The sequence below is a fragment of the Podarcis tiliguerta genome (assembly GCF_965153285.1).
Source record: "Podarcis tiliguerta genome assembly, chromosome: 12".
NCBI lineage: Eukaryota > Metazoa > Chordata > Lepidosauria > Squamata > Lacertidae > Podarcis > Podarcis tiliguerta.
Genome location: NC_139545.1, coordinates 23,271,184 through 23,288,075, shown reverse-complemented (window position 1 = coordinate 23,288,075; position 16,892 = coordinate 23,271,184). Strand labels below are relative to the sequence as shown.

General features: G+C 42.9%; 1 protein-coding gene across 8 annotated transcripts in view; it reads left to right on the top strand.

Moving 5' to 3' along the window:
- The window catches only part of CREB5 (cAMP responsive element binding protein 5), a 262,459-nt gene that overhangs the window by 179,549 nt on the left and 66,018 nt on the right, over positions 1-16,892 (top strand). For all 8 annotated transcript variants that reach the window (XM_083405042.1, XM_083405041.1, XM_083405045.1 and 5 more), the window contains 2 exons: positions 12,396-12,522; positions 13,536-13,646. In XM_083405042.1, the coding sequence (XP_083261168.1) occupies positions 12,396-12,522; positions 13,536-13,646 (238 nt within the window). The remainder of the gene's footprint in view (positions 1-12,395; positions 12,523-13,535; positions 13,647-16,892) is intronic.

Sequence of the window (16,892 nt, the reverse complement as noted above, 5' to 3'; positions counted from 1 at the left end):
ATTTATTCTTGGTATATATGGGAAATGTGGGGTACTTGCAGGGGACAAACTTCCAAGCTTTGTGCCCTTAAATTTGCTTGCTAAATAATCCAAAAGGGGAAAAAATCAAAAGCACAAATGCATAGTAATCACTCCAAACCGGGCTTCATAAGTTCCTCTTCTTCCACAGTAATCTGGAGGTTCCTTAGTTTATCCAGTAAAATTTAAATATCCAAACACCCATGGCACATAGCTCAACAGCATTTTAGAGAAGTAGTAGCTGAAGATTCAAATTCAGAAAAAGCTAGGCAAGTCCCTACCTGTCTTTCCAAATTCCCTCTGAATTCAGGGCATGGTGTGGTGCACTGGGAGTTCTTACCTGATCCTCCAATAGCTAAGTCGCTGCTGCTTACAGGGACAGGTGAGGTGGTGAGACTGGTGCAGTGCAAATGCACTGGTGGAGCCAGTCTGGCGCTCCTGCTTGTGTGTTTGCACTGCACTGACCTCCAGCCCCTCCCCTTTCATTCAAGGTAAGCAGAACTGACTCAGTTGCTCTCTCAGGAGGTTAGCACCGCCACCCCACCCCACTGTCCACTACAGCTGGGAATGTCCCTTGTCTGAAATCTTAGAGAGTCACTGTTGGTAAGTGTGGGCAATACTGACCTAGATGGACCAGTGGTTTGAAAAGGCAGCTTCCAACACTCCTATTAATTAGGCAGGATGGAAAGTGGAAGCGCTGAGATTTGTAGTCCACACTAGCAGAGAAACCACTAACGTATGTAACAAGACAGGCCAGCTTTGCTGGCTCCCAAAATGGAGTTCTGTCCATTTAAAAATGGAAGCCAACAATATAAAGCTAAGCAAGTGTTAGCAATGATGGCCAACATAGACCAGGTTCACCGATGTGCAATTTGATAGCTCAGTACGTTGAGCAATGATATAAAAACAATGACATATAGTAGTGTACTGTATGTCATTTGGCCATCTGTCGGTTCCAGGGAACCAGGCAGAGGCCTTTTTTTGATAGTGGCATGTTCCCTGTGGAACACCCTCCCACCAGATGTTAAGGAGATAAAGGACTACACAACCTTTAGACGACATTTAAAAGCAGCCATATTAGAAGTCACCCAGAGTGGCTTGGGCAACCCAGGGTGTAAATAATAAATTATTATTATTATTATTATTATTATTATTATTAGACCATTATATATAGATTCCAAAAGACTTCCTATTCTTTTTCCCTTTTTTTTTGCTTAAGCTGTATTTTCTTGAAAAACTTTACACACCAAGAGCACAATCTTACAGGAAATTGTAGTAACAAGCCCCCCCCCCCAGAAGTGAACATTAGTGCTCTCGCATAGGTCCCATTCATTTAAATAGGTCCCTCCAAAGGTTCTAGGCTTTTGGCTTAGAATCAATTTGACTCCCTCCCCCTCTTTCTTTCTTTTTCCCTTTCTCCTCCTGTGGTGAGGCTGCATTTTAATGTTTTAATATTTTAATGTTGTATTTTAATCTTGGTTTTTTTTAGTTGTATTTCAATCAACTTGTTTTTATTATTGGTTGTTAGCTGCCCTGAGCCCAGTCTTGGCTGGGCAGGGTAGGGTATAAATAAACATTATTATTATTATTATTATTATTATTATTATTATTATTATTATTATTATTATCTGCCTGCTGGTTATCCCTCCCCAAGTCTCTTTCTATATTCCCACTACATATGTGTTCTTGTGACGTTTTCTTCAAACCCATTTTGACATCTTGAGCAGTAAAATCCCATGACACAGTTTGACTTCAAACAAATACACTTACATAACCACATCTGGGACATACGTTCAAGAAAACGAAAAAGAACAAAGCATTGAGCAAATGGAGTAAACATGGAACTAAATGAATTTAGGTTGGGGCCTAAATCTTTCCCACTGCTTGGATCTGGGAAAATGGTGACAGATTTCTCATGAGAGTTTCTACACATTGCTACATTATGCCCCTACTTCATTTCAGTGAAATAAAACTCATTCTCAGTTTGTTAATGCATGCTTTAAACCATACGTTTCACCCTAATACGGAGAACCACATTTTCGATGGCTCCATTAGATCAGAACACCACCATTCACATTGCGTAGATAGGGGAGGTTTAAACCTATTGCCAAACCATGAATTGCTACACAAATGTAGCAAACTGGTCACATGGCATAACATCAAACCATGGTGAAAGCTTGGACTCCCTCTTCCACTCACACATGATGATTTGCTGACCACATTCTGGTTTGCGGCAAACCATAGTTTTCTGTTTCGTCCAAACTATCTGTCTGTGGGTTCTGCTTCTCCTGCAAACTAGGATGGAACCATAAGCTGACGATTTGAATAGAACAACAAGACTTGATTTACCTTTAAAAGGAGTAGGAGATGGTAAATATTGACTGGGAGTCCTCATTCACATGGTGGTCTAGGGACCTTTTCTGTAGTGGGCTCATGGACCTAGTAGATATTTAATGTGCAATTTTTGAAAACTGGTGCCTATTTTAATCTTGATTGTTTAATTCTTTTTAATATTACCATTCTGGGTTTGTTTGGATTTTTTGTTTTTGTTTTTTACATTGCAGTTGAATGGGTTTTTTTGCTTTAGGCATTTATTGTTCATTTTTGATGTGAAAGTAGAAGAAAGTAGAATATTATTATTATTATTATTATTATTATTAATCATCATCATCATCATGACTACCACCACCATTGGGTTTGGTGTGAATCAGCTCATAATATTATCCATGAAATCAGAGTTGCATTAAATACATTTCAACCTTCTCTTTCATTACGCATGGAGAGCTGCGCTTTTGTGCTTCTCACCCAGTATCCCATATGTAGAGACTGTTACTACTACACTTTCCTTTGGTTGTTGAGGCGCCATAGGGACTGTACTGACTGTGGAGAGTTGATACAGCTTGTGAAGGTGAGGTGAGAGTTGCGGGGCTGTAACTGGATTCACAAGGACATGGGTGACGCTGTGGTCTAAACCACTGAGCCTAGGGCTTCCGATCAGAAGGTCGGCGGTTCGAATCCCTGCGATGGGGTGAGCTCCTGTTGTTCGGTCCCAGCTCCTGCCCACCTAGCAGTTCGAAAGCACGAAGTGCCAGTAGATAAATAGGTACCGCTCCGACGGGAAGGTAAGCGGCGTTTCCGTGCGCTGCTCTGGTTCGTCAGAAGCGGCTTAGTCATGCCGGCCACATGACCTGGAAGCTGTCTGCGGACAAATGCCAGCTCCCTCGGCCTATAGAGCAAGATGAGCACCACAACCCCAGAGTCGTCCGCGACTGGACCTAACGGTCAGGTGTCCCTTTACTTTTAACTGGATTCACAGCTATTGTTGGGAACGGGCCTAATTTTGCTGTTTCCAATTTTCCACTTATTTAGCATTTGCTTTACAATTCTGTTGCTGGTGCTCTGTTGCGCTCCGAGACCACATTCTCCTGCATGGCTTTTCCCAGATCTTTTTTTGCTCCCTGGGGCTCGGCAGCAAATTTAGAGTTTCCTACTTGAACCACAGGCATCCCTCAAGCCTCTCACATGCCTACATTGTTTCCAATAGAGCCGCGCAAGGAGCCCGCTAATCATTTGGAATTTTCCCCCCTGGGAACCCAAAGGTCAACAAGGATATTTTTAAAACTGTGATTCTGAAGTCTAGATTACAGTTCAGCCTCTGTTTTTTCAGCTTTATATTTGCTTAATGGAATTTGTGTGGAGTAATGCACTTACATTGCAGTCAAGCATAGTTTGGATGCCACCTGGCCGGTTAGAGCATAGAAAAGCATTCAGGGAAACACAGAACACTGTACTGAGAGAGAGAGAGAGAGAGAGAGAGAGAGAGAGAGAGAGAGAGAGGAGTCAGATTCTGATTTTAACCACCTGTTCTGGACACTTGTTGCAGAAGGCAGAACGAATTCTTAGTGACACAAGCATCTTGACCTCATGCAGCCTGAGGCAGATGAGAGTTATAGTTCACAACACTAGGCTGGACAAAGGCTGACCCAGGGGCTTTTTACAACTGCCAAAGCACTGAAGTGTGCCAAGTTATCTTGTTCATGAGGGGGAAAGTACATGTTACACACAAACTAGAAGCCCTTTCAGCTTTTTTTTTTAAATATGAGTTGGATCCAGATTTAATCATGCTTAAGAGTAGTTGACCCATGCTTAGAGTACAGCCATACCTCATGTTACATCCGCTTCATGTTACGTTCTTTCAGGTTATGTCCTGCGGCGACTCGGAAGTACCAGAAAGGGTTACTTCCGGGTTTCACCACTCACGCATGCGCAGAAGCGCAAAATGATGTCACGCACATGTACAGAAGTGGCGAATCTCAACCTGCACGTGCGCAGATGCGCCGCTGCGGGTTGCATTCTTTTCATGTTGCGAACGGGCCTCCGGAACAGATCCCATTCGCAACCAGAGGTACCACTGTAGTTAAGTCCTACCAATTTCAATGTGTGTACTCAAAGTTGCTGGGAGTCTCAGGTAGGCTGTTCTGCGCATGTCCAGCTTGCAGGCTTTCTGCAGGCACCTGGTCAGCTACTGTGAGAACAGGATGCTGGACTCAATGGGCCAGATCCAGCAAACACATCTTATATTCTTTTTGGGGGGTGGGAAGCTTATTTATTTATTTTTCACACCCACAAAAACACAAAAAGACCGTAAATTACTTTGTCCATTGGCTTCTCGTCCTCCCCTTCCATGGTTTCAATATCTACCCTTGGATGCTGCATATATTTCGCATACGCTATTCAATACATCCATTTTAACCTATTTATCTTAATCATTAGCACCGGCGCTCACATTTCAAATGCTTCTCGCGTTTTCATCTTTGCCATAATCGTTCTTTAAATACTCAGTAAAAGGTCCCTGAGGATTTTTTCATCATTTTGGCTTCCAATCTTTGCTGCTAATCTTGCGCATTCCACATATTCCGCATCATTTTCAAAAGCCGTTCTTCCTTCATTGGAACTCTCATGTTACGTTGTTAAGTTGGGTTCTAACCCATTATTTTTAAGATGACTGGCTGCTTCTTCAAGTGAAAAGCAGCTTCGGGAGGATATGAGTTTGAGTGGAGGTGGGTGGGTGGAGTGCTTAACCCATGGGTAGGCAAACTAAGGCCCGGGGGCCAGATGTGGCCCAATCGCCTTCTAAATCTGGACTGCAGACGGTCCAGGAATCAGCATGTTTTTACATTAGTAGAATGTGTGCTTTTATTTAAAATGCATCTCTGGGTTATTTGTGGGGCATAGGAATTCGTTCATTCCCCCCCCCCCCCAATATAGTCCGGCCCCCCACAAGGTCTGAGGGACAGTGAACCGGCCCCCTGCTGAAAAAGTTTGCTGACCCCTGGTTTAACCCTTTCCTCACTGACTATTTGTCGACTCCAAAGCACTGTTTCCCCAGCTGCATTTTCTTCCTCAGGGTTACAATTGTCAACCTTTCCCATGGGGGCAGGAGCAGCTTGACCGTGAATTTTAGCAGAAAAATGGCTGGTGGGGACAGTATTAAATACAGTGGTACCTCGGGTTACAGACTCTTCAGGTTACAGACGCTTCAGGTTACAGACTCCGCTAACCCAGAAATAGTACCTCAGGTTAAGAACTTTACCTCAGAATGAGAACAGAAATCGTGCGGCGGCGGCAGCAGTGGGAGGCCCCATTAGCTAAAGTGGTACCTCGGGTTAAGAACAGTTTCAGGTTAAGAACGGACCTCCAGAACGAATTCAGTTCTTAACCCGAGGTACCACTGTACCTCCTTCTTTGCACAGCTCTTCACTTCAGAACCGCACTGTCCTGAAAATGTTTTTCAGTTAAAGAGCAATGCTTCCTTACACACATTTTAGCTACAGTGAACTCTGTCTGAAATGTTAAAATACCTCTGAACCCCCAAACAAGAATGTTCAAATTCCACTTTGTTCAACCCGGGGGCATAGTTACTTCAGTTTTGTCTATATATTTATAAATCAATGTAAATAAGAATATGAGTCTGCTTTAATTTACTAGAGCCTTGATGTAACCGATACTCAGAAGTGCAGAGCATTAAGCTTTGTAAAGTGCAATATTACTGCAGGGCACATGTCCAATTTTTAAAACACTATATAGATTGGAGACAGATGAGCTTTTCAGAATTATTTTAAGGCCCATTTTGATTAAATGCCTTAGATGCAGTTTCCAATGGAAATTAATTTCATTGATGTGAAAACAAATGGACTCCAACCCTCAGAATCAGCTGCAAGTTCATGTTCAATGCAGCACTTGAAAGGGAATGGAGCTAGCCCAAATTGTGACTGGGAAGGAACGCAGACTTTTATATGCTTTGCTGCACAAATAGAATCACTTTGTTAAAGCTTCACATTGGAAGGGTTTTGTATACAAGCGAGAGAGTATGTATGTGGTGTGGCGGGGGGGGGAGAGGGAATGGGAGGGGGATGTTTAGAAAATAAATGTACATGCAGAGACCTACGAGGTGTGAGTAAATGCATTTGTATGCAGGGCTTTAAGGTAGCCTTTTTGCTGCCAAATTGGTTCCCATTCATAAATGATGAACCTTTCTATTAAAATGTTAAACGTACAAGTCAGGTATTTATATCCCCTCAACCTACCGGCAGTCATCGCTTCTGAGCTCCCAGATGGGCATTCAGCATTTGTCAGGTGCGATCCATTGTGCTGCTCACAGATCTGTTATCACACAAGTGTCCTTTGCTGCGTATAGTGGGGATGGGAATGGAAGAATACAGGGACAAATACCAACTGCTATGGCATGGTTATCATAATTATTTGCAACAAAACGTTGCAGCAGCCAGGCCATGCTATTGGAAAACCCCTTCTTCCTGATATTCCACTATCCCTCCCCATCAACAGTCAGTTAGCTTTCCAATTAACATGCTCAAAACTCATTGGGCTTTGGGGTGGTAGTTTCCCATTAGCATTTTTTCTAAACAGGATTTTTAGATCCCCCCCAAGCCCTATTGATACCTCCATCTTGTGCATGGATGGTGCCATTTTGTCCTCATGAGCAATGACTCTCCTGTACTGAATACTGAAAATAGAGCTAATGGTTATGTCAATTTTGGGACTCGTTCCTTCCTCCAAGGGCTAAAGATACTGTACATGGGATTATGTCTTTTATTTGCTCCCGTTGACTTTGTGAAATAAATTAGGTTCAGAGATAATGACTGACCCATGGTCTTCCAGTGAGCTTCATAACAAAGCAGGGAATGAAACCAAGGTCTTCTAGTACAAGCATGACACCTTGTCTACGACACACTGCTAACACATTTGTGCACTGTTACCAGTGGTGGCTGGTGCCCATTGTGACTGGTAGGGTGAAAAGCAGGGAACTCAGTTGGCAGAACATGAGAATCTTAACTTCAGGGTAATGGGCAAAAGATTCCTGCATTGCAGGGGGTTGGACAAGATTACCCATGTGGTCCCTTCCAGCTTGACAATTTGATGATTCTATTATTAGGTCTAGTCAGAGCCAATGACAGGCAGAAACAGCTACCGCATTTTTCCGTGTATAAGACCAGGTTATTTTCTTGAAGCTTAAAAATTAGGGTAGTCTTATACATGGGTAGTGGTGAGGTTGGACGGGCAAATGGTGACCTCTGTGAGCCAGAGATTGTCAGCGGCGTTATGGCGGGTGATTGGTTGTTGCTGCAAGTTCTGCAGGCTATTGGCTGCTGTGGCAATTAGGCGGGCGATTGGTGTTGGCTGTTGGCGAGCGTGCGGACGATTGGCCGCTTCATGTCGATGTACATGTGATCGGCTGTGTTGGTCCTGCGAGTGAGTGATTAGTGATTTTCAGCACCCCCCCCCCAAAAAAAGCTCAACAAGTCTGGGCAATTTCCCCCCATTTTCTCAATTTGGAGTCCCAAAAAAGAGGGGGCGTCTTATACATGGGAGCATCTAATACACGGAAAAGTACGGTAATTCTGTTTTTGTCCGTCTCCATCCTCTTTCCTGCTGAGTTCTGCAAGGATGACACTGAGATGGAGGATGGGGAAAGGGAGAGGGAACTGACAGGTTGTGTGATCCCCTGGACTGGTTACAAATGGGAAAACAGGCAAATGGGGGCTGGCCAAGGGGCGGGGCAGTGCCCCATTGGACCCAATGAACCAGTCTCCAGCAGCTGTCACTTAATCTTCTCAACACACATGTGCAATATGCTTCACAATGCTTGCTCCCAAGTGGCTTGCTTGGAGCCTTGCTGGAGCAGCGAACACTGTGCAACCAGCTCACCTGGATTCCTACTGTTCATTTGGTGATATTCTAGGTCCTTGCCAAAGATGCTTCTCATGCTTCCACTTGAGTGCAGCCACGCCATACCCAGTTGGAAGCACAGGAGACATGTGTGCCTGCTACAAGGAGGAGGGACCTGAGGCCCTACAGATGTTGAACCGCAGCTGCCATCATACCTGGCCATTGGCCATGATGGCTGGGGCTAATGGAAACTGGAGTCCACCAGTATCAGGAGGGCCACAGATTCCCCATCCCTGGCCAAACAGAAGTCCCAGTTTGTGGTTATTTGGCTTATCAAATGTTATGGAAGATAGGCCTGGCACAGGAACTCTTTGTTACGGGTACCAGGAGGGGAGGACCATACAGGACCACTTCTCCATCATCAGGCAACTGTCTCTAAAGGAGGAGGAGCTGTAACTCTCACCTTTGCATCCATCATACTGTTGGGGGACAGCGATTGCACGTCCTGTCATCTTTGACATTTTAATTGAAAAGAAAAGCTTAAGCAGGTTTTTAACCTTAAGCAGTGTGTTTTTACAAGTGTATGTGGAGAAATAATCTGTCAGTGCAGAGCAGGCTGGGTGCCACAAGAGTTGGTTTAGTGGTTCAACAATCCCACATTAGCTCACACACCTTGCCTTGTTCCATGCCTCAATAGTTTTTAGTAGAAATGCTTTGCCCAGAGGCATACAATTATTAAGAAAAGGAGACTCTGCTTGCTTAAAGTCTGGAATTATTAGCTCATGGTAACAAGCCTGCACTGGAGAGACTGTTGGGTCTTTGTTTTCATGAGTCTACTGTAATTTGCCTTCTCATTTTAAAGAGGAAAACTTCTGCTTTGTTTGCGAAGTTAATACTGATATACATAATCACTTTGACAATTATTGAAAATATTTGTGCAGTTAAAAACCAGGTTTCAATGAAAGCTTATGCGCCTTTATACTAAAATTCAACTATGTGAATCAAGAAAGTGATTTCACTCCAAAATGTCATATATACCAGATGGGTCCGGGCTTAAAATTAGGCATTAACGTATTTGTATTCTAGGACTGGGGAAGAAGGAAGATATAGCTCTTTTCACACACACACACACAGAGAGAGAGAGAGAGAGAGAGGAGGACTACAAATGACATGATGATAGTGTATCGATTGCAACATTATTTTTTAAAAGAGCAAGGGGTGCTATTTTCATTGGGAAAATAGCGGCTTGGATAGGGGAAGCAAAAAATGAAAGTAAGGGTAAAGGAGGATCACATGAACTATTGTTTATTCATGCAAGGGCCTAGAAGAAAAATGTTAATAAACTTTTTTGCATATGCAGATAATTCAGATGCTGACTGCCTGATATTATTTTAGGTTGCAGCAGCAACCTTTTTGCACATGGTATAAAATGGCACCATAGCAGTAGACCTCAAGCTTTGTGGCCAGTCTAGATGGTCTATATCCTCAATGTGATCTGCACAGTACCCAGAACACTGTTGATGCTTTGCAAATACAATGGAGGTGACCTTTGAGGTTTCACTAATACCAGCTAACAAGGCTCCTCTTCTGAACTTTGCCTCTTCCTTCCAGGCTATTTACTTCTGGATTCCAGAAATGAGATTTCTTGGGTGTCAGGTGCACTGTTTCATTGGACCTGTCATCGTAAAGGCAGAGGGGGCCCGTGTAGTCCCCATACTTATCCCTGCCGATTTAGACTGTGCGTGCACAATTATTTAATACCTTTATTAGCGAGCACAGACAAAATTGCGGCCTGAAATTCAAAAGTGTGTGGTGTTTTGTTTTTTCTCCCTCCATCCAGGAAAAACCTGGAAGGTTCCAAGGTGCTACAAGGGGGAGGGGGGGGATCCCCAACGAAAACAGTAATTTTCCCAACTGCAAAGCAGATGCAGACTTGCAAAACTAAGCAGAGCCGAGGGTGAGAGTGAGGACAGCAAAGTAGCTTATTTGCTATTTTTTTTAATATACACAAATAATTTCCTTTTTACCCGAGACCCCTATTCCCAGGCTCATTAAATCAATTTCAGAAAACATTTTGGCTCTGGAACATGTAAGTAAAATTCCAACCATATGGGCTCTGGAGGATTACCTGTGCAAACGGCAGAAGTCAAGCCAAAACAAGTTTCTGTCAAATGGCCTAACACCTAAGTTTATTATGAAGGTAGAGAGCTCTATAAAGGGTCTGTAAGCAGCGCAGAAAGGACTGGCTGTGGGGCTCCAGAAAGTTATCTGGGGGCTGCTTGTTTTATGTCAGTCACCTTGAGAATCAGCTCTCCCTTACACAAAAATATAGTTTCATTGAGTCACAAATGTTAGATTTTATTTTTTATTTTTTATTTTTAAGGCTCAAGGCGATCTGAAAATGCCTTGTTCAGAGGTAGAGTTCACTGCAGTTTAAAGCCATAGCACCGTGAACCCCTTGATGTACATGCAAAGAAAGGCCTGGGCACACAAAGCAGAATTTGGTTTTGTGTTTTTTTCTTTCAGCCAGCAGCTACTCCAAAGCTCAGCATTTCAACCTGGCCTTTAAGCCAAGAAATGTTTAAAAATCAGCTGGTGGTGTGGCTCGGGGTGTGGAGAACAGTCGAGGGAAACAAACTATTTAATTGTCCATATTTTTCAGTAGAACTAACCTGGAAAAAGTTCAGGATCAATAAAGCCTTCAGCGTAGCCTCCAACTGGTCCGAAAATGCTGGGGCCGTCACGAAAACCCTGAAGCCATCACGGCTTCTCACTATGTCATGCAGAGTCCCGGATTCCGCAAGTGGGCAAAGGGAGGGGAAAGGGAGTGGGGCAGGGCACCAGCTGCTGCCACTGTGCTCCTCAGCTCCCCCAGCCAGTACCACTGAATACACCCCAACTATGGTGCTGTCAGGAGCCAGTTCACACAGCTACACAGTGGCCCTCTGGCAGTCATAGCCCTCAATCACAGAGACTACGTTGCTGGCACAGAAGTGCCATTTTGTAAACATCCAGCCTGGGTACCTCCTCTGGCACCCAAGGCAGGCTGATGGAAGCATCACAGCTTTGCCGTATACAGTGGTACCTTGGTAATCAAACGGCTTGGCTCCCAAACAAATCGGCTCCCAAACGCCGCAAACCCGGAAGTGAGTGTTGCAGTCTGCAAACTTTTTTGGAAGCTGAACATCCGATATGGATTTTGCGGCTTCCGACTGAGTGCAGAAAGCTCCTGCAGCCAATCGGAAACCGCGCCTTGGTTTTCGAACCATTTTGGGAGTCGAACAGACTACCAGAACAGATTAAGTTCAAGAACCAAGGTTCCACTGTATCATCTAAGGCTCCCACATATAACCAAGACATTTGCCAGTACAGTATTGTCACATACTCCTCTTGGTGACAGGCATTGGGTCAGCTCAGCCAACCCCGCCCTTTTCCTAAATTCCATCAGCAGTGGGGGGTGGGGGGGGAGAACACTGATGTAGGATAGAATTCCCCCTTTTTCATCTGCAAAATACTCAAGTTCAATATCATTGTACTGAAATTGTTGGTGCTGTTGAATCATACATACTCTGAACGACTTGGGTCCTGGATATTTTGTGGAGCACTAATTCTCCATATTGGCCAGTCTGGATCCCAAGTTCAGTTGAGGGGATTTAAGAGCTGAAATTTAGGTTTAGAAGAGTCATGTTCCTCATGCAAATAAATAAAAAAATATTATTCACTGCTCATATTCAGTCAAAAACAATGCTGAATTCAGAGCCCAGTACTGGAGGTGCAAGAAAAATCACCATAAAATAAGGACTGTGTAAGGAGATAAGTGCACAATCCTATACGTGTAATATAAGGAGATAAATGAACAATCCTATACATGCCTACTCAGAAGAGTTTGATGGGATTTACACCCAGGTAAGTAAATGTAGAATTGCAGCTTCCTTCTCAAAATTATACTTTTGGGAGACATTGTTCAGAGACTTTGATACGGTTAAAAAAACCAAACTGATTATGCATTAAGTCTTCCCCCAAAACTTTCTGCCATCCTTTCCAACTCTGGAATGAGAAAATTTCGCTGAACTTAAAGTTCAAATACCAGATGGGTTTTGAGTTTTGACATTCATTTTGAAATTGAGTATGATCATTTTTTCCTTAATATGTCTCAGCTCCTTCTTCTCTCTCTCCCCGTTTTTTTCTAGGCCTGTCCCAGGCTCATTATCGTCATTACTGCAACTACACAACCGGCAACGACAGCCAATGCCTGCCTCTATGCCCGGGACTCTACCAAATCCTACCATGCCTGGGTCCTCTGCCGTTTTGATGCCCGTAAGTATATGGCTGATTGTGTGTGTGTGTGTGTGTGTGTGTGTGTTATTTGATGGTGTTGGTGATTCAAAGTGCTTTTGCCACCTGCCCCCCAGAAAGGCCAGACTTCCTAGAAACTATATTGTTTTCTAATTTAATGTAAATGCTGATTTAAATCAAGTATGCATTGTTTTCAATTTCATTACTGTATCTCTGCATCCGTTAGAAGAAGAAAAAATCAAGAGGTCTGCACATAGAAACCTCTTGGTATTTTTGTTTCCTGATTCTGTTTGGCTGGTTATAGCTTAGATTCTGCCATGTTCTTTTTTGTCTTCTGTTAAATGTTTGATTGGCTACGTTTGTTATGCCACATGAGAAAAATAATAAAAAAGTAAATGAATAGAAAGAAACAGTATAGTTTCACTGAAAATAACACAATGCTTTTTAAAGTAAACAATTCTTGAGCATTTCTCCTGCAATGTGATTTTCAGGAACATCATTTTTGTTTTGCTACATGAACTGAGTATTTAAATAACATTGTGCCGCAGTAGTCTAAGGCAGGCATGTGAATTCCCCCCCACCCCCCGCTGTCAGCTTCAACAGCTCCATTGGGAAAAGCCTCCCATTTCCACCCCCACCCCACCCCCAGATCATACATTTTATACATATATCTTAAACAAGTTAGTTTGGGCTGCCCTGACAGCATCAGCCATAATTTTATACAGTGATGTTTTAAAAGCCACTTAACCCAGTGTGTTGTTTTCTAAAAGCAAGGGAAAATCATTATTGAAAGTCTCAAGCCTAGGTGACTAATTTGTTCTTCTGGTGAAGAGGCAGTTTTCTATTGATTGTTGGACAAAACAAAGTTACTGGCTTTATTTTCTGAAAGCAGATAAATACAGCCAGCAAAAAGTGATGGCCGTCCTGCATGGACACAGTGAGCCTCGCTTTTGCCTGCTTGTAGAAAGCCTTTGGAAAATTGATCTTACCTTTCAAATACCATCTGATTTATTTTGCTCTTTATCCTTCTCCAGATGGAACGACAGATGTCTATGAACACCAACATAATGGGAATGCAAGGCCCAAACCTCAGCAACCCGTGCGCTTCACCACAAGTCCCTCCAATGCACTCAGAAGCCAAAATGGTAAAATATTGAAAACACATTGTATATGTTGTCTGCTGGAAACATTATTATGCTCTTCGTTTTCTGGCCTCTGAGGACTATCCGAATAATTCCTTTCTGGTCATGTGATTACGTGTCTGCTGCAAACAAGTTCAGAGCATGGCTGACTCAGTTGATTTTTTTTGTGTCTCAGTTGGATAGGGGTTAGATAGGTTGGTCCAGGCGGTGCCTCAGAAATCATGAGGAAAGATGGAGAGAGGCTGTGATTGCCAAGGGGAGGTGCCAAGACATCTCCTTGCCAAGGGTGTAAGAGAGCCTAGGTACGCCTCTGGATATTGGGCATAGGATATTGCGAGAGGATACTGAGAGGATACTGAGCTGGTATACTTGAACGTTAGCAGTAGAATTGCGTACGTGAAAGGTTGCTTTTAGGTGCAAGTTATGAGAAAATATTTGGCAGAGTGCAAGGAGGTGCAAAAGTGGTCTCTGCCATTGGGTGCATGTAGAAATGGATGGCCATGACACTACGCTGAAGGAATCCTAGTGAGTTTGCTTCCCAAGTGCCTGAATATTTGATTCTCTTGCCTGCGTGTATTTAATGGTGTGGTTTTTTTAAAACTTTGTTCTTCAAAGTGGATTCTGAGACCTTAGAATATAAAAAAGTAGAGATGGTTGAACAGGAGAGCCAGTGTGGTGTAGTGGTTGAGAGCGGTAGTCTTGTAATCTGGGGAACCGGGTTCGCGTCTCCGCTCCTCCACATGCAGCTGCTGGGTGACCTTGGGCTAGTCACACTTCTTTGAAGTCTCTCAGCCCCACTCACCTCCCAGAGTGTTTGTTGTGGGGGAGGAAGATAAAGGAGAATGTTAGCCGCTTTGAGACTCCTTAAAGGGAGTGAAAGGCGGGATATCAAATCCAAACTCTTCTTCTGCTGCTGGTGCACGCAACTTTTCCATATTCTCACAAAAAGTCCTCTTTGACCCACTTCCTCATTAAACTGTGTTTATATATATGCATAATACATATTTAAATATATATATTAAACAGATTGTCTCTTCAAAATAATGCATGCCTAAATGTTTTCTCTCAAACTATGCATTTCTAAGCACAGTGTGCCTTTAAAAATGTATTGTGCTACATTTTTGAGCTGTTGAGATATTTAGAAAGTGGTGGTGGGGAGGGGACATGATGGATAACGTACGTTCTGAACCGTGAGTTAGTCTGGAAGGTGTGGATCAGTCAGTTCATATTGCCGTTTGGAAAGATCAAATTCCTCCAGCACTGAGGAGTCCAAGCTGCTGTCATTTGTATTAAAACTCGTATGCATTGCCCCTCACATAGATATATTGTATTTGGACTCCTGTTCACTGCTTAGGGATGACTGGGATTAAGCGGTATACAGACTTGTGGAAATAAATACCATATTTTTTGCTCTATAAGACTCACTTTTTCCCTCCTAAAAAGTAAGGGGAAATGTGTGTGCGTCTTATGGAGCGAATGCAGGCTGCGCAGCTATCCCAGAAGCCAGAACAGCAAGAGGGATTGCTGCTTTCACTGTGCAGCAATCCCTCTTGCTGTTCTGGCTTCTGAGATTCAGAATATTTTTTTTCTTGTTTTCCTCCTCCAAAAACTAGGTGCATCTTGTGGTCTGGTGCATCTTATAGAGCGAAAAATACGGTAAATAAAATCAACATGCACACGTGTGTGCATAGATTCTCTCTCCATTAGCTCAGTATGCTATCTGTACCACATGGCTCTCTAGGCCCAATGAGCGACCTGCTCCATTCTTCTTTACAGCACTGTGTCATCCTCCTTGTACCTCCCAGTGCCCTCACTGGTTTAAAACTCCCCAGTGGTGTAGCTTGGGGGGTGCAGGGGGGGCCGGCCGCACCGGCCGCAACATCTGGGGGTTAGGGTTAGGGGGCGCAAATCCACGGGTTAGGGGGCGCAAATCCACGGGTTAGGGGGCGCAAATTACTTGCCTTGCCCCGGGTGCTGACAACCCACGCTACGCCACTGAAACTCCCCCTTGCTTTGGCATGCCATCAGTGGCAGCGCCAACTGTTTCTCCACTCCCCCCCCCCCGCCTCTTTCCTGTCTTGCCTCATTTTGAGAAAGGGCTAAAGGTGACCTGCAGAGGGAGATCTTTTCAGCAAGGTGCTCAAAAGAGGCTTCAGCAACCATGGTTTGCTGTTGCTGCTGCTGCTGCTATAGAAAAAAAACCTGTCTTAAACTTTATGGATAGTTTCTTGTGATGTTTTTTTACAATATGTTCAAAGCAGGGTGGATTTGATTGAAATCAAATTGATTTAAATCACAATTTAAATCACTAGTCAGTGAGACTTGATTTCAATCATTTTTTTTTACGGAAAGACTTATTCTTGCTGGTATAATCTTAATATTTACTACCAGATGAAGGCTTCATCTTTGGAATAATAAATTTTCGGAGTAGTTTTTACAGTTATATAAAAAATTGCTGATTTGGTTATACTATTCGAAATACATAGACCGATAATTATGAAATTATAGTGAGGTTTAATAAGTTCTCTGTTTATATTTGGACAACTTTTCTGCTTCCTTAATAACAATTTAAACAATTTATTGAACGAAAACAATAACATTATAGCATGTGTATCCATGTTTGTTAACTGATGTGGTTAAACTTTTTTTTAAAAAAAACTTAGATTTTTGGCACACATGAAAAACTTAAAACAAATCTTTATTTCCTGATGACTAGCCTTTGAACTATAATGTAACTTGAATAAAAAACTATTTTCAGAAAGATTTTTTCCTCCAAAAGCATTTTATTCTAAAAATCCAATTTAAATAAAAAAATTCTGATTTAAATTTTAAAAATTCTGATTTAATTTTTTTTAAAAAAAAATCCATTTTTTTAAATTTATTTATTTAGAAATCATTGATTTTTATCCACCTTGGTTCAAAGCAGCTGTTCTAGCCACCATGGCAAACTATCTTGCAACATCAGAAACAAGAGCCACAGTTTAACTGTACAATATTAAATGGGGGGGGGGACACACACCTGTGATAATACAGCCTTCCTTTCTGCAACATGGACAAAGTTACGTACAGGTATTCAGCATTATGAATGTGACAGTAAAAGGAATGGCAAACTGTGGCAGTAGTTCTTTCTTGGCTGCCCAACCCAGAAGGCCTCACTTTGAAGTACCCCCTTGTTCCTTCTTCAGAGGAGGGGCACCATCTTGGGGGGCCGGGCCCCCTCAATATCCCATGACTATGGTGTGCACATGT